Genomic DNA, 24778 nt, shown 5'->3' with positions numbered 1-24778 from the left:
GCTTGACAACTCTTGCAGTGGAGAAATTTCTCCCTAATACTCAATTGAAACCAGTCCTGGCACAACTTGAGGCCATTTCCTCTTGTCCTGTCCCTTGTTCCCAGAGAGCAGAGCCTGAGCCCCACTTGGCTGCACCCTCCTTTCAGGGAGCTGTGCAGAGCCAGAAGGTCCTGCCTGAGCCTCCTCTTGTCCAGCCTGAGCTCCCCCAGCTCCCTCAGCAGCTCCTGGTGCTCCAGGCCCTTCTCCAGCTCCCTTCCCTTCTCTGCACCTTCTCCAGCCCCTCAGAGGATGGGCCCAAAACTCTTGTCAGGATGGGCCCAAAACAATCCTGGGTTTGCAGTGCCTTAAAGAGAGGGATAATGGCAGTGCCCAGTACAAGAGGGATAATGGTTTCTAACAGCTTCCTCCTGGATGCCTGAGCAGTACTAGCATGGCTGCAGGGACACAACTAGCTCTGAAGGCTTTTCTGCCACATGCACTCGTGTCCCATTGCTTTGTGATGTGATGCTTTCTCTGATTCTCACACAGCCTGGTCAGTCTTTCCAGCAGTGTTGTGCCTGATCAGCCTATTCAAGCATCAAAGAGAAATGGGGGCCCTAGTGCTCCTCCTCTTTTTGGACTGCATCCAGCAAATCTTTTGTCAGTTCCCATGTGCTTTTGAATTCAACGAGAATCTGCTCATCACACTGTTTGAAAACACTTATGCATCCCAGCTTGGTACATTCATAGGAAACAATGAAAATGAAAGGTTGGTAAGGATGGTTGATTTGAGTCCTTTAAATGTTGGGCTGAATGTGACAAAAAGGTCATGGAGTCATGGGATGGTTTGTGTTGGAAGGATCCTTGAAGATGATCTAGTTCCAAAGTCCCTGCCATGGGCAGGGACACCTTCCACTAGATGAGGTTGCTTCAAGCCCTGTCCAACCTGGCCAAAAATCTCCACCCACCACCAGCTTTAGTCTCTTACACAGAAACTCTTCCATAAAGGGATCAACAGCTGGAGTTTGACATGAGTCCTAGCTGTGGGAAGCCTGGAGGAGAAGGTCAAGGCAAGCAGAGCACACAGTTGGCAAGTCTGGGCCTCACCTGTCCGGGAGGAATGTGACTCTGTAGCCTGGTGGCTCTGACAGCCCCAGGTACAGCCCTGAATGAGGCTGCTGGGAATAGTGAACAGGATGAGGACTGGAGCACCCCACAGCTGCCAGAGAGGTTTGGATTCCTGTTTTGAGCTTGGCAGTTACAAAATCACAGAATCACAGGGTTGGAAGAGACCTTCAAGATCACCGAGTCCAACCCATGGCCTAACACCACCTCAGCTAAACCATGGCACATGAGTTCTGCCCTCAGGACTCCTGACTCCGTTAAGGCCATGTCTGATGGGCTCCTGCTTAACTGAAGGCCACTGAACAAGCAGGGGAAAAGAGAAGTGATGCTCCAGAGGAGGAAGGCAATTTAAAGCTTCCTGTAAACCTCTCTTTCCTTGAGTAATCTGGGCTTAGAAGAGACTCTGTCGCCTTCTGCAGGGCTGCTCAATTAGTCCTCTGCTAAACCAATTTAGACACGAAACCAGTAAGATAAAATTTGGAGGAGTATTGAATGTTACATGTAATAACCTGCCTGTCCCATTTGAGCACCTGGGAGCACAGAGAGGGTTTGAAGTCGTGTTAAGCTGGTGCTGTCTGAAGCATTCACAGGAGTGGTGAATCTCCTGCCTGGCTGGCAGTTCAATCTGCTAGTGCAGGCAGAATGAAATTTGGTGGAATCTAAGGAACAGATTGTAATGTGGAACTCCTGGAGGTGGGATTCCCCCAGGGAAACAGCACTGCTTGTTCTGTGTTCTCAGTTCCTTCCTGCCACCACAGGGACCTGTCAGACGTGACCATTGCAGCAATAACACTGCTTTTATGTGCTCACAAATTCCATTTCCATCCTTCCCTGACCTCTCAGCTCTCCCTTAACACAGGAGCTTGATCCCTTTCCAAACCTGGCACTCAAAGCACTGTGAGGAGGTGACCCACTCTTCACCTGGACAGCAGGCAGCCAACTTCCACCAACTTACAGGTGTTAGTTCCCCATCTTTTATTCAACACTGACTGTGATCAGCCAGGTTGAGTAAATTGCTTTAGATTTACACCCTGTGCCATGATGCTGAGAGCTACTGAAGGGGAAAAACTTGTGGCTGTCTAGTGTGTGTGGTCCTGACAACAGGAGTGTTTGCAGATCAAAGTGTACAAAATTAACTTGCTCCTGCAGCTTTCTTTGGGCTAACCTGGAGCTGCATCAAAACACTCTCCCCATGGACTTGGGTGAACACATCCGAAGAGCTGAGCAAATTCCACAATCCACTTTTTGAGGCCTGCAACTGTGTCATCTGGCCCTCCGTGTCCGAGGGGGAACTACAGGTCTGGGAGGGTAAGCCAGGTTTGCTTTTCCTGTTGCAGACTATATCTTTGTGACTATTTGTCAGACTTCATTACTGGCCATTCTGGAGAATCCATGTGCAGTGGGTTCCCTACTGCAGAAACTTTCTCCATCCCATGTGTACTGAAGCGTTAGTAACAGTGAAACAAGCAGGCTCTCATGGCAGGGTGGAGACTGAAAATGGGTTGGTCTGATAGGTATATGAGTGCAAAAAGGAATGAAACCCCCTCATTTTTCTTTTATTAACCTTGTTTAATGGAATGGTGAACTTGGAGAGGAGGGTCAGTACTTGCAACTGCTTTTTAGGGGAGAGGGAAAGGGAAAAAAAAGTCAACTGTGTGAACCTTACTTGAGAGCTGATGGAAGATGAATAACCTTCATGAATTCCAAGTTGTATCAAGAAACCCTTGTGACTTTGTGATAAACAGCTTTATGTTTTGTTAATCAAATCTTTAGTCAGTTAACTATTATGCGTATTCCACCGACTCCATAAAGCAAGAAGCACGAGAAAGCCATCTAGAGGACCTTTGACCTCACAACAACCAGAAGGCAAACAAACTGCACATGCACGAGATTTGAAAGTCGCAAGATCTAGAGAGTATATGAGTGAGACTGAGAGAGGGGGAAGCGCTGTCATGGCGGAGCAAAAGGCTCCGAGACGTGTCCAGATCCGTTTTGTTTGCTGTCGCTTCCTGATAAATCTAATTAATTTAATCAGCATGGCTCATAATTTATAACAACTTGTGTCTCTCTGGGCTTCCAGATATCTTGTCATACTGGAACAGGAACAAGATCCTTGATGAAGCCAAAGAAAGTGAGTTTGACATCCAAATATCACAGAAGGAAATTGAGGAGTTGAGTACAAAGGTGGAAGAGATGAAGAAACCATGAGCTGGCAGAGCTTTGCCTCAGACCTTCCCTTCCCTGACCTTGCCTTCCCTTCCCTGACCTTGTCTTCCCTTCCCTGAACTTGCCTTCCCTTTATATGATAAACATGGGAAAGTGTCTGTGTTGCTGAGCCCTTGGGTACAGCTGACCCTCAGCCCTCCCACTGCTGAAGCCTTCCCTCCATGCACCTCCATGCACCTCCGTGCTTTTTTGGGAGGGATCTGTGTTTTGTTTACAGAAGATACACACAGTTGGGCACAATGTCCCTTCTTGGCAGCTTTTCTGTCTCAGAATTGTGCACAGTGTCAGCAGAAGCTGGAACTCTTCCATCCAACTGTATGGATGATCAGGATGGGCCAAGAGACAGGAGCTCTCCAATTTTTGTAGGACTCTTTCTGGTTTTGTTGAACTCTCTAAACAGTCACAGGAGTAAAATACAGAGTTCTGTAGAGATAGGGAAAGGCAAGAGTAGGTAAGGCAGCTTAGTTCTTTAGTCTCCTAGAAAAACTAGAAATGGTTAAAATCCAATTCCAGGTTCTGCCAATCTACACAGTACTCTCAGTAGGCTTCACATCTAACACTTAGGTTTTTGTGTTCAGCATTGGCTTGGGAGCAGGAAATTAAATACCAAACCTGAGCAAGACATTTCAGAGCGATACAGAATTGAAGCAGGGATTTTGCTTCTAATGTTTAAGCCTTGACTATACATAAAACACTCTTAAAGGTTATGCAATTTCCTAACACAGTAATTACAGCTTGAGGTAAAGAACAGAGAAGCAGAGAGGGTTTTTTTGGATCTTTTGGATATTTGGGAGAATTTTGGGGTTTTGGTGGTAATTGGTGTAGTTTTCTCCATTGCTTTGCACTCCAAAATATATGAGGGATTGATCTGTCACCTCAAAACCACTCAACACCCCTGAAAACCACTCCGTGCCAGCCCAAAATTACTCGATTCCTCAGCCCCTCAGGGTGGAATGGGGTTGGAAGGGGATTGGGTGAAGTGGGATGCAAATCAGGAGGGGTGAGTTTGGCATTGAGTGGGGCAGGATGGGTGGGTTGGGGATTGGGAGGGGTGGAATAGGAAAAATAGGGCTTGGGAAGAGCGTATTGATTTCCAAGAGGGGTGGGATGTGTTTTTGTGGGGATTGGGAGAGTGGGGCAGGGTCTGGAATGAGACAGCTGAAGGAAGGTTGGGGGTGATGAAGGGAGGGAGAACCAGTTCCTCAGTGGATGTTTGAGTATTCCACCTTCCTGAAGGGCTTTTGGGGCATCCCACATTTTGGAGGCAGTTTTGTACTCCTGAATTCTTGGAGGTTCCTGTGAGCATCTCCACGCAGCCCCAATGCCAGGGGTGCTTGCCATGGGCACGAGCTCAGAGCTGTAGCCAGAGTCCATTGCCTCGGTGCTGGAGAGCAGAGAAGTGCTGGATGGCCCCAAACATCTGGAGTGTGTGTTTGGGGTTGCAGGGCAAGTTCTGCATAGGTGGGGCATTTGGTCACTGCCCCAGCCCAGCCACTGCAGCCTCTGCTCCAGCCCCAAAGTGGATGCCAAGCCCCTGGCACCCCAAAAGCCCCACCTGTGAGAGGGAGCAGAGCAGGTAAAGGCTGTGACACAGGTGTGACACTGACACGTCCCACGGCCCCAGAGCTCACAGCAGCTGAGATGGAGCTGGATCCAAGGCCCTGACTGTGGATCTCAATCACTCTCTCTCTCTCTCTTCTCCTGACTTCTGCTTCTCAAAATCTGCATAGCTTGAAGTTGGATGGGTTAGAGTTTGCTGTGACAGTGCTTTGTGAATTGCATTACTGTAATTCCATCTTTAACAGAAGCTATCAGCTAAGTGAAATACTCTTCCTCTGTTAAATTGTTACATCATTGGTTATAAGTTAGGTTAAATACAGTTAAGTGCTGTTTTTCAGTTATCAATTTTAAGTTATTAATTTTAAGATACAAGTTTAGGTTACAGTGTAAGTGAAGTTCTGTTGAGTTTGAGGGCTCTCAAGCTTTTAGGCCATACTCATCTCTTCCCTCACTGTCTTTTTTTCAGAGGCACCCACACACACACACAGTGCTGGTTCTCAGTTCATTTCTGGTTTGATTGCCTGAATTTCCTTGGTTTCATTGTTGCTTTTTTCCCTTGGTGGGCCTGAACTGTCCAGTCAGGAGCAGAGTGACTCTTGCCAAGGAATTTTCTCATGCTGTCTCTTAATATTAAACCTGATTTTTACTGATCCCTTGCTGGGGATTTTTTAAGTGCTCTCAAGCCCTCATTCGTAAGAGGGTGAAGGAGCCCCGGTCCAGGCTCTCACCGTGGGGGACACGGGGACACTGCTGGGGGGTCCCTGTCCCCCTCTCCCAGCCCCCAGGGCCCTGTCCCCCCTGTCCCTGTGTCAGGCTCTGGGGGTCTATCTGGTGGAACATCCTCTGGGGGAGGCTGTGGCACTGGGGGGCAGGAGGGGCCTGGGGGGACAGGGGACCCTGCTGTGCACGAGCAGCGTTGGACTTCTCTGGGGGAAACTGTGAGGGGGGCTGGGGTGGAGTGACCTCCCCAGTGACCTCACACAACTCCCCTGTGATGTCACACAGCTACCTGTGATGTCACAGAGCCCCTCTGGGATGTCACAGTTCACACTGTGATGTCAAACAATCTGCCCTCAGGTGTCACACCAGCATTCTGCGACATCACAACCTGCTCTGTGATGTCACAACCCAGCTGGGATGTCACCCAGCAACCCTGTGATGTCACAAGCCACTCTGTCATTTCACAGCCTTCTCTGTGACATCACACAGCCCTGCTCCATGATGTTACAAAGCCACACTGTGATGTCACATCCTTCTCTCTGATGTCCAACACAGCCATCCTCTATGATGGCAGAGTCTGCTCTGCAGCCGCACAGCCCTCTTTGTGATGTCACAACCCACTCTGTGTCACAGCCTGCTTTATGATGTCACATCACCACCATGTGACATTACATCCTGCCCAATGATGTCACACAACCGACCGGTGATTTCACAGCCCAGTCTATGATGTCACAGCCAGCTCTGTGATGTCTCAACCCACTCTGTAGCCTCACAGCCTTCTGTGACCTCACAGCCAACCTGGCATGTCATACAGCCACACTGTGATGTCACAGGCTGATCTGTGATGTCACACAGTCCCCTCTGTGATGCCATACCTGCTCCATGACCTCGCACAACCCACTCTGTGACGTCACACAGCTCCTTTCTGACATCACAGCTGCTCTGAGGCTCTCTGACACAGCCCCAGAGGCGCCCATGGCTATGACACAGCCCCCTCTGGGCCATGGCACAGCCCCTGCCAATGCTGAGCACCTGTGAGCTCTGGTGTCCCTGAGATGGCCTGGCAGTGCCCCAGCCCTGCTGGGCTGTGCACAGGAGCTGCTCCTGGGCAGAGCTGTCTCTCTGCAGCGCTGCCGCTTGCCAGGAGCTCCTCTGTGCCAGGAGCCCAGCCCAGCTCAGCAGCACAGCAACAGCACAGGGACTGGAATGACCCTCGCGGGGCTTTGGTGCTGTTTGCATCACACTCAGTCCCTCAGAGTGTGTGCAAATAACTTCTCAAGAAGTGAAACATAAATAGAAACATTGAAGTTCCTTGTAGTGTTAATGAGTTCCACTGAGGGACATGACTGAGAAAGTGATGATGGCAGGTGGGGACAGGCAAGGCAAAGGTGTCTCTGATGCTGAGCCAACCCGGATGAGTTTCATGAATCCAAAGGGCCAAGCCCTGAGCCCCAGCCCCTGGCAAGGCAGATCCTGTCCCTCCCTCAGTGCTCAGCGCTCTTCCCAGGGCACTGGCATGTGGGGATGTGCAATGGCAAGGGCAGGACCATGGGGTGGCCTCTGCCAGGCTGCTGGGCAGGGACAAGCAGGCCATGAGGCCCCAGGGCTGCAAGGGTCACTTGTGTCCTGCTGGCCTCAGGGCCAGGGACAGCAGCCATGGCCAAAGTGCTGCACAAGTTGGCTCTGTCAGGGCCTTGCAGCTCCTGCACATCCCTCTGCCCTCTCCAGCCCAGGCTGTCCTACGCTGTCCATGCCCTGTGCCTCTGTCCCTGCAGGCTGTTGTCATCCCCTGGCTGCCCCACCTCGCTGGCCCCTTCCTTCCCTGACAGCTCTGCGTCCTGCCTGCCTCTGCCTTGGCACACAAAGCCTTGGGCTGATCCAGACTCCTAACAAACCATGGCTCTGCCTTGATTTTCCTCTGGTCTAGTGCAGTTCATTAGAAAACTGGGGGTTTTTTTAGTTACGGAGAGATATTTCAAGGAGCATCTAATACATCCAAATTCCTAGTTTAAAGGGTTTATTTTTCCCTGTAGAGAAGAGGTGATTGCAGCATTCTGTGACTGACATTGATCCAGGGTCTCCCCTAAGGAGGTCTGGCTTGGTCAGAGAAGCTGTGCCTTGACGTCTGAGTGGGGACAACCCCGGTCCTCAAAGCCCAACCCCATCCTGTCTCTCCTCACTCACCTGGGACCTGCTTTGCTTGCACAACTGGCTGCACTCAAGGAAGGAGAGGTTTTCATATTTTATTTTTTGAAGCAATCTCAAACTCCTAAGTTTCCCCACTGAAAACAGACACCCTCCTCAAGTGTGTCCTAAGCCCAAGCTGCCACCAAGGAGATTCCCCTTCCCCAAGGCAGAACCCTGCAAGGAATGTTTCAGACACATATGAAGTTCTGCAATAAACACAAATCCAGAGTTGGCTGAAGGCACAATTAGAGCGACTGCTGAAGGACAGACAAGCTTTGAACTCCTTGCAGCTCAAAGCACCAAGGGGATTGTTGAGAGGTGTGTGAGTGAGCCAAGGGTGAGGGGAAGGGAAATGCAGAGAGCCCTGGAAGTGCTGCTGTGCAGCCAGGCTGCTGGGAAGGGCACTGCAGGCCTGCCCTGGGCCAGCTGTGAGGATGGATTCTCATGCCAACCTGCACTGGGCCATTGCAAGGGGCTGTTGCCATGGCCACTTCACTGACCCCACGGCAGCAGCCCATTGCTCAGGGCTGGTGTCATTGCCCAGAGGCACAGGGGATCCATGGCTGGGGTTTGTGCCATGGCCACCTGCCCTGTGCAGCGCTGGCTGGGCAGGCGCCGCGGAACCAGCAGCAAAGCCCAGTGCCAGGGCCAAAGGCCAGGTCAGCCTGACAGAAAGGGTCAGTGCTGGGGACTGTTTCCATGGCAACCATCGCTGGGATACCACACCTGGGTCACCTGTCATGGCAGTTGCCATGGAAACCCCTTGGAGGGGCTGATGCCAGGGACACTTGCACTGAGACCCTGCTGGACTCGGGTGCCATGGCAACCACCATAGGGCATCACTGGTACAGAGGTTGCCATGGCAACCAGCACAAAGCCCCCTTCCCACTCTCCAATGCCATGACAACCTGCAGGAGACACTTTGCTGAGGTTGGGTCCATGGCAAACAACCTTTGCCCTGCTGGGATGGGGATTGTCACGGTCAGAAAGCAGCCTGTGGAGCCGTGGTGATGCTGGATGGCCATGGGGTGCTGCTTTGGGTGGGGCAGAGGGAATTTCCTTCCCAGGGCTTTCCTGGGGCTGTGCTTTGGGGCTGTGCTGAGCACAGGGTTGATCACACACTGATGGTTTTGTTCTGGCTGAGCTTGCACAGAGCCAAGGCCTTTCCTGCCCCTCGTCCAGCCATGCTGGGGAGGGGCTGGGGGTGTGGGGGAGCTTGGGAGGGGACACAGGGAGACAGGTGACCCAACTGACCCTGGGGATATCCCAGACCACAGGACATCACGCTCAGTGTATAATGTGGGAGGAACAAGGAGGAAGGGGGGACATTTGGAGTGATGGTTTTTGTCTTCCCAGGGAACACTTGGGCAGGAGGGGATCCTGTTTTGCTGGTGGGCAGGGTGAGCACCAAAGACACAGACACCAACTGAAGGATTGGCATAATTTATATAATTGGCATGATTTATACAATGCAAAAGTGCAACAAATTACAAAAGGAGAAGCTCAGCAAAGCACATGATCATTAGCAAATTATCACAAAAGTAGAAGCTCATCAACAATGCACCCAATCATCACCACAAAAGATTGCCAATAATGATTTAGAAAGATCCATCACCAGTTACCCTCAGACTTCACCATCACCCAGACCCACACATCAGCTGGGGAAGCTGTCACAGCCAAGGACTACAGAGCCACTCTGGACACTGGGAATTCCTGCAGCTGTGTCCAGCCACAGGTGAGGCTTCCAACCTCAGCTTGGATAGTGTTGAACAAACAAACTGACAGCACTTCCAGTGCAGGAACATCTGGATTCATTCTCTCCTCTTGGATTCCCCCAAAGCCTGGCCAGGGCTCAAGGAGGAACCAAGGCAGTTGACTTTGATCTTACACCCCCAAACAAAGCCAGATGTGGCACTGTCCAATTTCTAAATACAGAAAGGTAAATTCAGGTTTCACCAGTGAACAGATACATAGATCATTTTGCTAATAATGCTTTGTTATTGAGCAGATACAAATAACATTTGATTGGAAGGTTCATCTAGAGGTCAGCTTTGGCTCAGGGCCTGTTGTTCAGGCCTTGGTAGTTCAATTGGTCCTTTGAGCTACAGACAAACTACAACCTTCATAATAATTCTTTTGATAACAAAGTCTTAGCTTTAGGTATTAGGTGTAAAGGCATTGTCTCTTGTTCTTCAATGAAGTGCTGTTCAAGTTCATTACTCAGAGCTATAATTCACATTCCTTTGATAACTTGCCTAATTGGTTTCTATTCTCTGTTCTTTATCAAACCCTCATTTTTTCTTCAGGCTGTGTGTCACTGTTGAGCCGCTAGCAGAGAAATAGAAACCCAGGTTCTCAGGCAAGAAAAAAGAGCTTTATTATTTTGATTTCCATATAGATAGACTTTTCACAGGTCACCCAGATTGGTCAGTCAAAAACCTCCCCATAGGCCTAATTGGCCAGGCCTGAACTGCCCAAATCTTGAGACCGTGTTTGCAAAAACATCCAAACTTTATCTTTGTTTATAAAACACAACAAAATGTTCTCACGAGAGAGACCTGTGCTAGCCACAGCTGTGTCTCTTTTCAGACAAGTCTCAGTGCTCCATTTCTCAGCACAAAGTGTTACAACAACTCTAACATGGAATCATAACACACCAAGTGCACACACTGCAATGAGTACAGTGACTGCCACAAATGCATTTCACAGCAGCCTCCAGTTTGGCAGCCATGAAGCCAAGGCCACCAAGAAGAATTTTCTTCTTTCTGCCATTCTTCTACTGCTCTTTCTATTGAGGTCATTCCTGACTGTTGGACTTCAAACCCATCACTGATACAAGTGAAACATTCCTGTCCTAGAATAGCACAGGCTCCTCCCTGGGCAGCAAACAGATAATCCAAGGCCATGTGGCTCTGCAGAGCTCCCATTTGTGTTTGTTGGAGCTCATAGGATGTGCTAGTCAATATTTTAGCAGTAGCATTTGCTACTTCTTCTAATAATCTATTTAGCTCCTTAACGTAACTCCATAGGACAAGGCAATGCACATGGGGCACAGGGTGAACCAGAATCTTTGGCTTTCTGGAATCAAAGGCACTCTTTGGGGGGAAAATATTTTCATAGCCCCAACTCCTCCCTGTGATTGTTGTCAAAGTTCCCAAAAGGGTGGCACTGCAGCTGAGAGTGGTGTAACAGTGACCCTGAGCAGCCCCAGCACCCCAAGCTCTACTGACATTGTGAGTGATGTTCCAGCACAGAAATCCTTTCACATTGTGGCCTCTAGCTATAACGGGGTAGGTTTCTCCTGAAGGCAAATCCTAGTGAATCCTGTAAAATTGATAAATGTATTCCTCTGTTCCACAGCACAGTTTAATTATCCCTTCACTGACTCCACTACGAGTCAGAGCCCAGTGAGAGAGTTCTGGTCACCCTGTAGCGTGGGCCCTCCAAGGGAATCCTGTTCCTCCCAACATTAATTGAGAACATACCCAGCAATTAGTTACATTGAGTATTTTAGTTACATTAATCTTTACATTTTCCATAAGAATTGTCATGACTAATCCCTTGGTGAAACTCCAGAGGTGTTTCTGGCAAACAAAGATTCTGGTTGACTACCAACATACAACTTACAGACATAAGCAGTACCTTAGTGACAAGGTTAGTCATTCTTTTTCTTGAATCTCATTTGAGTTAGGAACAATAATTCCATTGTCCATGGAGCTGGCTCCTTTTTGATTCCAGAATAATGCCCCAAGGTCCTTTGCTGTTCAGCTTCACCGTGGTGTCTGTGGGTAACAAGGCTTGGTGGGTCCTTTCCCCTTTGGCTGGAGAGCTGCCAGGTCCCAGTCCTTGAGGTGCTCCAGACTTCTGGCTGGAATTCGTGTGGAAGTCACTCAGGGTCACATCAGCCTTCACATGGAGCCCTGTGGATCAGAGCATTTTCCAAAGGGAACGTTGGGGCAAACAGGGAGATTTGGTCTGGCAGGATCTGTAAAACAACTTCCTATAACATCTACTTGTTCTCCCATACAACACTTGGCTGCAGGGACATATTCCCATTGTTCTTGCCCAGGTTTCAGGATTCAAACAGTGTTGTCTTTCCCCAGAGCTGTTACTTCAGCTGGCTCAGGAGGACCATTTGGCCTATGGACCCACACCTTTGCTCCATTATTAGGACTGCTGGATTCAAACCCTTTATCTCCACAAGCAGTAGAGATTTGCAGTAGATCTCCTTTTTTCACAATTGTTTTTAAAACTACAATATCAATAATGATCCTACCCTGTCATGGGGTTGAATAATCCAATCTTGTTCACTATTGTTTAACAGAATTACTTGAATTTCTCCTGGATAATCTGCATCAATTCCTCCTCCGATGACATGAACACTTTTCAAGGCCAAGCTCCAGTGAGCAGTTATCAAACCAGAGTGTCCTGGAGGATCTGAATTACTGTTTTTGTATTGATAACTCTCATTTACTTCAGATTTATACTAATTAATTCCAATACATAAATGTCCAGCCCTGCAGCCTGGGGTGGCCCTGTAATTGGCCATCACGCCCAGAACAATTTCCCAGGAAGTCCAATTCTCACTGTCCATGGCTGGATTTGCAAACTGGGGACAGCCATGCCCATCAAGGGTTTCCATGTCCCCAGTGGGCTCATTGTTAAGGATGTGGAGCACATCTCTCAGATGGGTTCTCCATCGGGACACATTCCCATCTCCTCATTTCTTCAACTGCTCTTTGAAAAACCCCTTCATCTGTTCAAACAGCCCTGCAGCTTGTGAACAGTCTGGTATGTGAAAAACTCAGCAGTGTAAATCACTTTCTTTTTCCCAGTAACAGACAAAGCATTCCACATCACAGTATCAGCAAATCCTATAAAAATTGCCAATTTCATCCCTTCCTCCTTTATTCATTATAAACAATTTTGCAGTTTCCCACTGACTTTTGGGTTCTGGTCAATCATATTCTGTAGGATATTTGGTGTGACATCCCTGAGCAGCCAAAGCTAACAAATTAGTACTGTTAGCATTATTTCACATTATTATTTTAAACTATATATAAATATAAATATTATTGTAGTATATATGTATAATTTTATTATTATTGTTGTTGGTTTTATTGGTGTTGCTATTATTATTATTATTATTTCACTTGAACAAACAAATCTGAGCTCAGGATGAAAACTTTCTTCTGTCACTCCATGTAGGAGCATTCCAACTACAGTTGTTCCTTCTGTTGCTGCTGTTTCCAGTATGCTGCTAACAGAATTCATCCTCATCTTCCATAGCCCACAAGTTCTTTTCCTTTTTTGAACTGCAATTTTTGGATGCATTTTAATACATCCAGTGGTTCAGCTGCTTTTAACCAACTTCCCCATTGCTCACACAGTGCTCCAACCTCAGCCCACTCCAGAGCCTGCAAACCATAGGGAAGGTCTTCCCATCCAGGAACCTCGCACAGGACTGATTCCTTACATTTACATATAAAAAGTGACATTTGGTGGTGATCCAGCCAGACTAGGCCAATTTTGTTTTACCAGTGGGCAGGGCCAGCACCAAAGACACAGACACCAACTGAAGGAATCAGTGCAATTTCCTATAGTTCAAAGTGTCAAAGAATCACAATGGGAGAAGCTCAGCAATGCATCCAATCATTCCTACTAAAGATTGCCTGAAAGGATTAAGAAAGATCCATCACCAGTTACCCTCAGACTTTACCATCACCCAGACTCACACATCAGCTGGGGAAGCTGTCACAGCCAAGGGCTGCAGAGCCACTCTGGACACTGGGAATTCCTGCAGCTGTGTCCAGCCACAGGTGAGGCTCTAACCTCAGCTTGGATAGTGCTGAACAAACAAACTGACAGCACTTCCAGTGCAGGAACATCTGGATTCATTCTCTCCTCTTGGATTCTCCCAAAGCCTGGCCAGGGCTCAAGGAGGAACCAAGGCAGTTGACTTTGACCATACACCCCCAAACCAGGCCAGATTTCAGATTTCATGACCTTGTTTAGCTTCTAAATACAGAAAAGTCAATGTTTCACTAATGAGTGGATACATCTATCACAGTGCTAATGATCATGCATATTTTTTTGATGAGTGGATACAAAGATAACCTTTGGTTGGAAGGTTCATGGAGAGGTCACCTTTGGCTCAGGCCTGTTGTTCAGGCCTCAGTCAGGCCTCTTGTTCAGGCCTTGGCACTTCAGGGATGTGGTTTAATGCTGGGCTGAGAGTGCTGGGTGAACGGCTGGACTTGATGAGCTCAGAGGTCTTTTCCAACAGAAAGGATTCTATGATTCCAGAATTCTACCTACTGCATTCAGTTTGGTCCATGTTAGCAGCATTAATTTGCTCAGAAAGTTCCCTCTTGGTCAGCTCTGGAGGCCTAAGGCTTCAGGCCCTTTAGCTCCTGGTGTTAAGCTGCTCATGGTGGACGAGACGACTCAGGGAGAAGAATACAGTTCATCCAATTCCTTCTGGGACACTGAGAGGGGAGGGTGTGAAAACAGGAGCATTGCTTGGTGTCAACTCCTCTCTGCCCTTCAGGCCTTTCAGTGCTCCTAAACAGCCAAGAGCTTTCTTCAGGAGTGCAATGAAGCAGCTGTTCCTTCTGCCAGGTCTGGCTCTCTCCAGTCTCTGCACTTGACTGCTTTTGTCCCTCTTGCTGTGCCCTCTGTTCCCCCTCTGCTCGCTGGCTGCTGCCCAGGACTGTGGAACTGGCCCAGATCAAGTGCTCGAGATCCTCATTTCTCTGCCCTTGGAGCTGCCTGGGCACAGCAGCCTTTTCCATCTGCAAGCTCCATGTGGACAGGGAGTCCCCAGCTCCGTTCCTTGCACAACCTGCAGGAGCCCAGGGCCTGCCATCTCAAGTCCCTGCTGGCACTGAGGGCTCCCAGGTGCCTCAGGCTGCTGTGACACCACTGCAAACAGGGGGCAAGAGTGGCAGGGGCTGTGCTCAAAGTCAGCTCCATTTGCTGCTGCTGCTTCTGCTGCTGTGGGTCATTTGTCCAGCCCTGCCCCAGACTCAGGGATCAGCTCCAGGCCCTGCTGCTGCTCCCTCAGGATCAGCCACAATTTGGTTGTTGCTCTCAATGCCAGCAGAAGCAGTGGCTGAAGCAGGAGGTGCTGACAGTGCCCCAAGCCCCGGGGCAGCAGGAAGTGAGCTGCTTCACATGAGAACCAGGAGCAAAGGACATTTCTTTCTTAGCACATGTTTTCTGTTTTAGAGAAAAAAAAGGAGAAAAGAAAAAAAAAACTAGATGAAATGTGAAAGATTAAAACAAACCTCAAGTGTGTAGCGTAAAATCTTCTGTAACTTTGGATTAAGAAGTAACTGATCTTTTGGAAAAGAGAACTCAGTTATTTACTTTGCCAGTGTGCTGATAGCATGGATCTATCTTACTAGGCTCACCAGCCTTTTTTAACAGATTTTGGGGTTTGTTTTCAATATTAAGTTATTTTAAATTCTGGTTGAAGCAATAAGAAATTGCTTTTTGCCCTGCCATTTCCAAGCAGGACTGGGAATCTAAATTCTGCTGAACCCCATGTCATTAAGAAGATGCCCTTTCTTCTCACCCTGTGAATGAGCTGTGCATTCCCTTTGAAATTGTCAGGGGTTTCTTAAAGATGCAAAGTCCCACTTACAGCATTTTGCTCTGGTTGGGAAGTGGAGAAGGGCAATTCTTCATCCATCAACTCCACTGCACTGCCTTAGGAACAACAGCCCACTCACCAGGTTTGGCTCACTCATGGCACTTCTAGAGGAGGAAGAAAGTGCAATTGCACAATTCCAACCCAAAAGGAATGAAAAGTGGCACAGACAAAACAACCTGTGGAGATACAGGCATTTAGCTGGGACTGTGGAGGGTTTGGGTTCTTGCCAATTGGATGTGTATCCCTCACTGCAATCTCTGGGCCTGCAGGAGAGTCTCACTCACCTGCACAAGCACAAAGCTCTGTCGGTGTGCTCAGAACAGGCTTGTCTGATGCAGAGCTGTCAGAGCAATGGGAGGGCAGAGCAGACCCAGCCGTGCCCAGGGCTGAGCCCCAGCAGAGCCCTGGCAGAGCCCAGAGCAGCCTCAGCATCCGCAGAGCCCTGCTGGAAGCAGAGAAACCAGAAACTGCCCGTCAGCTGAAGGCTCCTGTCCCCCTTGTCCCAACTGCCCGCAGTGCCCAGGCCATGCTGGCTGTGCTCAGAGCTGTGCCCAAACCTCCCCATCATTGCTGCCTTTGGGAGGAGAGCAGGAGGGCAGGACATGTGCCCAGCCTCCAGCCAGCCATGGCAGATCCACCTCCTCAGCAGCTGCCCAGAGCAGGATGCTCCTGTGCTCGCTGCCATCTCCCCAGAGCCCTCATCCCACCCCTGCCGAGAAGATGGGGATCCACCTCACGACATCTGCTGCTGGAAGAAAAGCTTCTCCCAAAGGATGTCCTCACCCTTCTCCGAGGGAACATCTGAGCCATTCCACAGCTGGTCCCAGCACTGCCCCATCCAGACCAGACACCAGGGAGAACTCCTCCTTTAAAAACCAAACAGCAAACTAATGAAATTACAAACAAAAAGTGGAAACAAGAAAAAAGTTACAACATTATCACCATCAGGAGCTCAGGGAAGGACTGACCCCTCCATGCCAGGGAAAAACCCACTCATGGCTGAGGGAAACCAAGGCTTTCTCCCTTCCCCCTTCATTGCTTTCATAAAATAATGGTAACCCAGGGCAAATGAGGGCAGTGGAGCAGCCCAAGCCCTTCCTCCCCTGCCAAACAAACCAGCCACTGCACAGCTTCTGCAGTCGAACCTCTGCTCCCCCCATGGGGGTTTGTTTTGGTCTGGGTGGCTGCCCCCAGCTCCAGCCCCAGCACAGTGGGTGCTGGGGGCTGTTGGCAGGGCCAGGACCCAACTCCCATTTCATTACCACCCCAGACTATCCCCCAAAGCCCTACCAAAGACAAGAAGGTGCCCGAATTTAAGTCGATCATCTTCAGCTTGCACATCAGCAGGTCAAGGAAGAGGTTGTCATCCTTGAGGTCCTCCTTGGTGTCTCCAGCTGTAGCTCCACCTGGTACAGCTTCTCCAGGGGCTCCTGCTCCTTCCCTGGGGGCCACACCAGGCTGTCAGTGTTCTGCCCAGGGCCCCAGACAACAATGAACCAGACAAGCAAAACCAGGGTGGATGGTGGCCACCAGTGCTTGCTAGAGCAGATCTCCAGCTCAGCTCCAGCACAAGAGCTGCAAGTTCCCTTCTGATGATCCCTGCTCAGAGCTACAAGCAGGTCAAAAAAAATCTGGTTTGCTTTGCTTCTTATTGCCAAGAGATGTGTGGAACTGTTACCTGCCAGGCCCCTGGATCAAACTGTGCACGTGGATCTCTCCCTTCTTCTAGGGCACATGAACATCCTGCATCCAGGGATCATCGAAGAGGTCTTCCAGCGATGGCCTGTCCAAGGGTTGCATGGACAGACACCTCTTAATAACATCTTGGCACTCTGTGAAGAGAAACCAGAAACTGCCAGTCCGTTGGAGAAGGGTCCTGTCAGATATGCCCCCTCCCCATTCCCATGCCCAGGCCATGCTGGGTGTGCTCAGAGCTGTGCCTAAACTTCCCCATGGATTCTCTGTTTTGGAGGAGAGCAGGACATGTGCCTCCTCCTCAGCAGCTGCCAGAGCGGGATGCTCATGAGCCTGCTGCTCTCTCCCAACACTGGTATTCCCCCTGTGCCACAGAGATGAGGATCCACCTTGAGAAAGCCGTTGTGGGAACAAGATCCGCCCCCAGATGATCTCCCGGCCCCTCCTGAATGGGTGCTTCCCAACGACCAGGTGGTACAGCAGGAGGCCCAGGGACCAGATCGTTGCTGCCTCGCCGTGGTAGCATCTGAGCTGGGTCCATTCTGGCGGGCTGTAGGACAGGGTTCCTGTGGAATACAGATGGAGTTCATCAGGGGATGCTGCTGCTCCCAGAGCCTCGCCCCAGCATCCCTGGGCATGTGGGGGCTGCACCAGGGGAACACAGGGTGACCTGCTGCCCTCTCGCCAGAACCTGTTACTCATGGACAAACTTGGGGTTGGAAAAGAAGCCACTGGGGTTGGAATGAGGCAGCAGAAGCCCTGGGGAGGTCCAATCATGACATGCAAAATAAAACCATTCCCAGTGGTAGGAAAAACCACTCTCATCCCTCCCTGCATTGCCCCCAAATAACAATTACAAGCCAAGGCAAACAAGGGGACTGGAGCAGTCCAAGTCCTTCCTCACCTGCACACCAAACTGGCTGGGGCATGGGGTCTGACCCCCCTCACTGCTACACTCATTGGGGTTTTTGTTGGACTGGCTGCCCCAGCCCCAGCCCAGGGCACAGTGGGAGTGAAGGTGCTCAACAGGGCTGCAAGCTGCCCCCCTTCTACCCCCACCCAAAAGTAACTTTGCTGAAGAGTTAATCCCATGCCTGGCAGCTAGAGAGGAGGCCCTGGTGCTACACCCAACCTGGGCCATGAGATGCCCAGGAGCATCCCCTGGGAGGCCTCACCTGCAAATTTGGTATAGGCTGTGTCTTGGAGGAAGGTGCCACAGCAAAAGTCAATCAACTTGGCCTGTCCGGTGCACAGGTCGATGAGGATGTTCTCTGGTTTAATGTCCCTGTGCAGCAGCCCGCAGCTGGTGCAGTGCCGCACGGCCTCCAGCACCTGGCGGAACATCCCCCGTGCCTCCTCCTCCGGCAGGAACCTCCGCTCTGCCAGGAAATCCCAGAGGTCCTGACACCGCTCCGGGCGCTCCAGCACCAACAGGTAGTCGTTGGGGAGCTCAACCCACTCCAGGAGCTGGACGATGCCATGGAACCCAGTGGACACTTTGTCCAGCAGCACGATCTCCAGGGGTGCTCTGGTGCCATCGGGCTGCAGGAGGACCACGATGCCATCAGTGGGGCTGAAGCTGTGTCGGGGCTCTGGAACCCCTCACCCTGCCCGAGATGCTCTGCATCCCCCGCTCACCCCTCGCCTGCTCTCCCTCCAGGACTCCTGGCGGTTTCCACCCTGACGGGCCCAGGCTTATCCCCACCCGGCACGGCCCGGGTTCTGCCGCTGGCCCCGCGCACTCACCAGCTCGCCCCAATGACGGATGCGGTTCCGTGAGACACTTTTGATGGCCACCTGCAAGCCAAGGGGAGCAGCAGGCTCAGCTCGCTGCCCGCTCTCCTCCTCGTCCTCCGCCCGCCCTGCCGAGCCCCACCCTCCTCCTCCTCCTCCTCCTCCTCCTCCGCTAGCCACTCACCGGGGCGCCGTCCGCTAGCCGCGTCCCCGCGTAGACGCTGCCGAACCCGCCTGTCCCCAGCAGCTCACCCAGCCGGTATCGCTCCTGCAGGGCCTCCTGCGCCTTCCCTGCGGGCGACACGCGGCCGTCAGCGCTCGGCCCGGGGCCACACACGGTCCCCGACGGCCTCTGCACCGCCCCGGGCCGGGCATCCCCCTCTGAACGGGGCACGGGCGGCTCGGGGCCGGCGGCCGGACTGCCGAGCGGCGGAGCTCGGGCCGGGGAAGGCGCAGCGGAGGCGGCGGGAGCGGCCGAGCCGCGTGTGTCCTCCGCGGGCCCCGGAAGGGGCCGGAGCTGGGATCGGGTTCGGGGCTGGGGCTGGGGCCGGGGTCGGCACCGGACTCTGCGTCGGGACAGCCGGGGCCAGGCTCGGGACAGGCGGAGCCAAAGGATGACGATGCCGCCCCAGCCCCAGCCACTGATGCCCGCCCAGCAGCGCCACAGCCAGGCTCGCCAGAGCCGGGCGGAGCCGAGAGCGCGGCGGGACGCCCAGGGGCGGGGAGGGGGCAGCCCCGGCCGGGGCTGGGGGCGAGCCTGGGGCATGGCCCGGGGTGGCAGGGGGAGAGGGACACCGGGAAAGGAGGGGACACAGGGAAAGGGACAGCGGGAGAGGCTGAGGGACAGGGGGAGAGGGAGAGGACGAGCAGGGGAAAGGGACGGAGAGAGTCGTAGAGTCTTCTTTCGCTGCCGCCGCTGCTGCCACTGCCGTCGCTGCTCCCGCTGCGACTGAAGCTCCGGGGCCGTTAGTCCCAGTGACCATATGTCCGAGTGGCCGTTTGTCCGTTCCCCGCTCGCCGCTCGCCCCCGCGCGCCCCACGGCCGAGCCCCGCGCGCCCCCGGGGGCAGCCCCTGAGTCTGTCCAAACACGGGAACTTTGCCGTGTTCAGCCCAGGTCCGGAGGCTTGACTGCTGCACAGTGGCACAGCAATCCGCTTGGCTGCTGTTGTGCATTGTCCCTGCTGAGGGTCAAACACTAGTGGAGCACATTCCCTGACTCTAGAATTCGTGCCTCACCCAAGCACTGCAATTATGTCTCCAGCATTGTTTTCCAAGCAAAACAGGGAAAGACAAACTGTGTGTAACTCATGGTTTTTCAGAGAGTCTAAAACTTGCTAAGTCATAGATCTTAGAGGTGAGGTCCATTTGCAATTAATGGCATGGAGAAGTGTTGCAACATGGAAAAGAGAAACATAAAAGTTTTCAGGAAAGTCAGACGTCTTCCTAGTCCTAGTTTTGTTATGGGCACTCCTGGCTCCCTCCTTTCTGGGGAAGCTCTTCCTGCTCAGCCACTCTAAGGCAGCCCTGGCCAAGGCACAGGGAACCTGGCCCTTGGCTTGCTTTTCTCTTTGCTTTTCTCCCTGGTGGGAGGGGATGGAAAGGGGGCTTAGGCAGGATGCTCCCCCTCACCTGCGCGGTGAGGACTCCCCTGGCCCATCCCAAAGTACTGAGGGTTGGCTTGGTACTCCTTCCTTGGGCTGGAGAAGAAAAGTAGGTTTTGATGTCTAAGAGCAGGTTTTGCAGTATGCCCAATGGCAGCTGGAGCTCATTGCTCAGCTGGAGAAGCATGGCAGCAGCTGGAGAGTAGCTCCCGATCAGCAAAGGCCAGAGCAGCGAGAGCGGAGTCTGGTGCTGTGAGCATGTGGCAGGGCTGGGCAAGTGCTGTGGGGCCAGGTGTCCTCTCCACGCCCCCTCAGTTGATGGTTGATGCTCCTCTGGCAGGGGAAGGAGTTCTTAGTGCATCAGGGGAGCATGATGTGGCCAAGTGGACTGCGAGATGCCTGTGGTCCTCCCCAGCCTGGAAGCATGTTTCAGGCAGCTCAGGCAGTTTTTGCTGGGGGAGAAAAGGTGGCCACGTGCATCTCTGCTGGGAGCTGCTGCTGCTGCTTTGTGCTGCTTGGAGCACAGAGCTGCTCCTTTATGCACTTGGGGGGATCAGGGAGGGAAGTGTGGTGCAAAGAGCAGGGACAGCCTGGTGAGGGTGACAGGCACTGTGTGGGAGCCAAAGGCTGGCTGCTGTGGATGGCTTCATGAGCTACAACGCTGAGCTGATAGAAAAATATGTTCCTCTGCTGTAAAGTGCCAGAGTTGCTTGGATGGAGGCTCTTGAATTTCCTCCTCACTCATCCTAGTGGTGAAGTCCCCATTGGCTGATGAGTGGAGGGTGCCCATGCTGGGCTCCCAGGGAGAGGCAGATTCTGTGTGCAACAGCTCTGTAGGACAAGGCTGGAGCTGCTCAGCAATGTGGAGAACCTTTTCCAGCCTGCCTGTTCATGGCAAACCAGAGTCCTCTAAAGCCTGGCTCCTTTCTAAAGGTGGTGGTTGTTCGCTGTTATATTTAGTGATGAGCCTCTAGCATAGCTATTTTTACCTGAGCTATGACCAGTGTTGCAGACAGTCCCGCTAGCTGCACTTTGGTAGCTGAAACTGCCCACCCACTTGTAACCGTCGATGGAAGATGTTGGGGTTTTGAGTGTTCTGGACTAAAAGCAATAATAACTAGTGCCTTAATGCAGGCTGCCTCTCGTCTGCTCTAGCCCTGTGGATAGAAGTGGGAGCCAGGCTCCAAGTCCTTTTCAAATGTGATTGGACTTATTCTGCTGAAGCAACAAAAATGGGCCACATCATGTATTTACAAGGTAAGGATCTTTATAACAACAACAATCTATAGAACGTATTTACATAAGAACCTATCTAACAACAATATATAAAACATATTTACAGAAGATAAAACTTTCTAAAAACTACGTAGGAAAAACAACTGAAGGACTCCTTCAAAAACGTATATACAGGTGGGTGGCATCCACGCCTCAGATCGCCGTCAGTCCTGGAAGAAAAGCAAGCAGCACGGTCACTGCAGTCAGGCCCTGAGGGTTTGTTCCCTGTGCCCCCAGGCTGGCACACGCTGGCAGAGCAGGACTGTGCCGCCAGCACTGAGCCCGGCTGGGGCTGGGAGCTGGGCCCAGCTGCTGGGACGGGGCTGGCGTGGCCCAAAGCAAGCGCAGGGCAGGCCGGGGGTGGTGCTTGTGCCACCAGAATGCAGGGATGCCCCCGGGTCCCCTTGTCCCTGAGAAGGGCCACCCAGCCCTGCCCCACCCTGGCAGCAGGGGAGCCACTGTGCCTGTGGGCAGGGCATGGGGAGCACGTGCCTGTCCTGCTGCCTGCGTCGGTCTTCATCCCAAGACCATGGGCTCGTCCTCATCCTTCTCATCAATTTCAATTTCTTCCACATACTCTTCCATGTCCACCTCCATCTCTTCATCCATCTCCTCCTCATCGACTTCCATGCCTTCCTCCATCTCCTCTTCATCAACCTCCATCTTTTCATCCATCTCCTCCTCGTCCACCTCCATTTCATCTATCTCCTCCATGTCTACTTCCATCTCTTCCTCTCCATTCTCTTCTATATCCACATCCATGCTTTCCTCTTCATCCATCTTCCTATAAACTTCCATCTCCTCTTCATGGTCTCTGACAGCCTGCACAGGGAGCAAAACCTCAGAGTGGAGTCCCTGTCCCACAGCATCCCCTCACAGCTCCAGCCCGCCCGGGCTCTCAGGGGGTGTCCACCTCCATGGAATGGCACTGTACCTCCATTGCGACAAATGGGAGCATCCTGCAGGGATGGATGGCAAAATCCAGGCAGCAGGCAGCGTTCAGGACTGACGGCACTGTCGGGGAACAGGTAAGAAACAGGGTTGCAGGGGTGCTCTCAGAGCAGGGCGAAGGACGTGCTCACACAAGGGCGACTGGTTGTGTTGTGCCCTTGGCTGGGCGATGGCAGTCCCAGCTGGAACACCAACTGTGACATGACAGCAGATCCAGGACCACACCCCTGTGGACCATGGCAACCACAGAATGATTGAATCCCTGACTGGTCTTCCTTGGAATGGACCCTGAAGATCATCTTGTTCCAAGCTGAGCAAGCTCCCAGCAGAGCAGGTTGCTCAGAGTGCTGTCCCAGCTGGCCTTGCATGTTCCCAGGGGTGAGGCATGCACAGCCTCTGTGCACAGCCTGGGCCAGTGCCTCAGCACCCTCAGTGTAAAATACCAGTTTCTTTAGAGACAAGCTAAATTGACCCCCTTGCAGTTGAAAGTCATTCCCCCTTCTCCTCTCCCCACATCTTTCCCAGTGGTCCCTGCAAGTCCTGCATGGCCACAGTGAGGCTTTCCCATGGCCTTCTGCAGCCTGAGCATCCCCAACTCTGTCTTCATGGGAGCTTAGAAAGTCAAGCAAAACAGGCAGAAGCACTGCTGGGCTCCTTCTTTCTCCACTCTGGCAACTACCTTCTCCTTCCCTGAGCCCTAGGTGTGAGTGTAAGTCATCTCCTAGTCTGCCACTTCTGGAAGCCACATGAGTCATTCTGATCCTGGAAACTTCAGCAAGACATACTTTATTTTTTCCTTTCCAGTACAAACACTTTTTCAGCTTTTAAAATCTGGACAAATCGACAAGGTTTTAAAAACAAAAGGACACAGTCTTTTAACAGGATCGCTTATCAACTGCCTTGGAAAGCTGCCCATGCAAGGACAGCCCCGTGGGCACCATTTCCTTACTCTGCAAGCAACTCAAAAAAATGCCCAGTTTTGCACAAAATTCCTTTCACTTTTTAAACATGAAGAGCTGAGAGCTGAAATAAAAACCTGTCCATAGCTTCAAGTGACTAGTCAGGAATAGTCCACAGATAGCACCATTTTCTAGACAGTCAGACGTCTTCCTTGTCCTAGTTTTGTTATGGGCACTCCTGGCTCCCTCTTTTCTGGGGAAGCTCTTCCTGCTCAGGCACTCTAAGGCAGCCCTGGCCAGGGCACAGGGAACCTGGCCCTTGGCTTGCTTTTCTCTTTGCTTTTCTCCCTGGTGGGAGGGGATGGAAAGGGGGCTTAGGCAGGATGCTCCCCCTCACCTGCACAGTGAGGACTCCTCTGGCCCATCCCAAAGTACTGAGGGTTGGCTTGATACTCCTTCCTTGGGCTGGAGAAGAAAAATAAGTTTTGATGTCTAAGAGCAGGTTTTGCAGAATGCCCAATGGCAGCTGGAGCTCGTTCCTCAGCTGGAGAAGCATGTCAGCAGCTGGAGAGTAGCTCCAGATCAGCAAAGGCCAGAGCAGCGAGAGCGGAGTCTGGTGCTGTGAGCATGTGGCAGGGCTGGGCAAGTGCTGTGGGGCCAGGTGTCCTCTCCATGCCCCCCCAGCTGATGGTTGATGCTCCTCTGGCAGGGGAAGGAGTTCTTAGTGCATCAGGGGAGCATGATGTGGCCAAGTGGACTGCGAGATGCCTGTGGTCCTCCCCAGCCTGGAAGCATGTTTCAGGCAGCTCAGGCAGTTTTTGCTGGGGGAGAAAAGGTGGCCACGTGCATCTCTGCTGGGAGCTGCTGCTGCTGCTTTGTGCTGCTTGGAGCACAGAGCTGCTCCTTTATGTACTTGGGGGTATCAGGGAGGGAAGTGTGGTGCAAAGAGCAGGGACAGCCTGGTGAGGGTGACAGGCACTGTGTGGGAGCCAAAGGCTGGCTGGTGGGGATGGCTTCATGAGCTACAATGCTGAGCTGATAGAAAAATATGTTCCTCTGCTGTAAAGTGCCAGAGTTGCTTGGATGGAGGCTCTTTAATTTCCTCCTCACTCATCCTAGTGGTGAAGTCCCCATTGGCTGATGAGTGGAGGGTGCCCATGCTGGGCTC

At 51.8% G+C, this 24778-nt stretch overlaps 2 protein-coding genes across 2 annotated transcripts in view; one reads left to right on the top strand and one right to left on the bottom strand.

Annotated features, from left to right (window-relative positions):
• LOC146424105 (uncharacterized) overlaps nt 1-24778 on the top strand; it is a 261931-nt gene that overhangs the window by 98094 nt on the left and 139059 nt on the right. The gene's annotated exons all lie outside the window — the stretch shown is intronic.
• LOC146424117 (serine/threonine-protein kinase pim-1-like) lies at nt 17180-22540 on the bottom strand. The gene is made up of 6 exons (XM_085043939.1): nt 22289-22540; nt 19068-19235; nt 18896-18946; nt 18325-18691; nt 17539-17715; nt 17180-17286 (listed from the first exon to the last, which is right to left on the bottom strand). The coding sequence occupies exons 1-6, from the start codon at nt 22538-22540 to the stop codon at nt 17180-17182; spliced, it is 1122 nt and encodes a 373-aa protein (XP_084900065.1).

The sequence above is a fragment of the Lichenostomus cassidix genome, unplaced genomic scaffold (genome assembly GCF_008360975.1).
Source record: "Lichenostomus cassidix isolate B80296 unplaced genomic scaffold, HeHo_3.0 HiC_scaffold_42, whole genome shotgun sequence".
NCBI classification, from domain to species: Eukaryota; Metazoa; Chordata; class Aves; order Passeriformes; family Meliphagidae; genus Lichenostomus; species Lichenostomus cassidix.
This window is presented reverse-complemented; position numbering and strand designations above follow the sequence as displayed.

Excerpts from the sequence above, each read along its gene's own strand:
- LOC146424117 (XM_085043939.1), bottom strand. The coding sequence starts at position 22,540 with ATGGATGAAGAGGAAAGCATGGATGTGGATATAGAAGAGAATGGAGAG. Across the intron at positions 18,692-18,895 it reads TCCGTCATTGGGGCGAGCTG|CCCGATGGCACCAGAGCACC; the intron begins GTGAGTGCGCGG and ends GTCCTCCTGCAG. Across the intron at positions 17,287-17,538 it reads CCCACAACGGCTTTCTCAAG|AGTGCCAAGATGTTATTAAG; the intron begins GTGGATCCTCAT and ends TTCTCTTCACAG.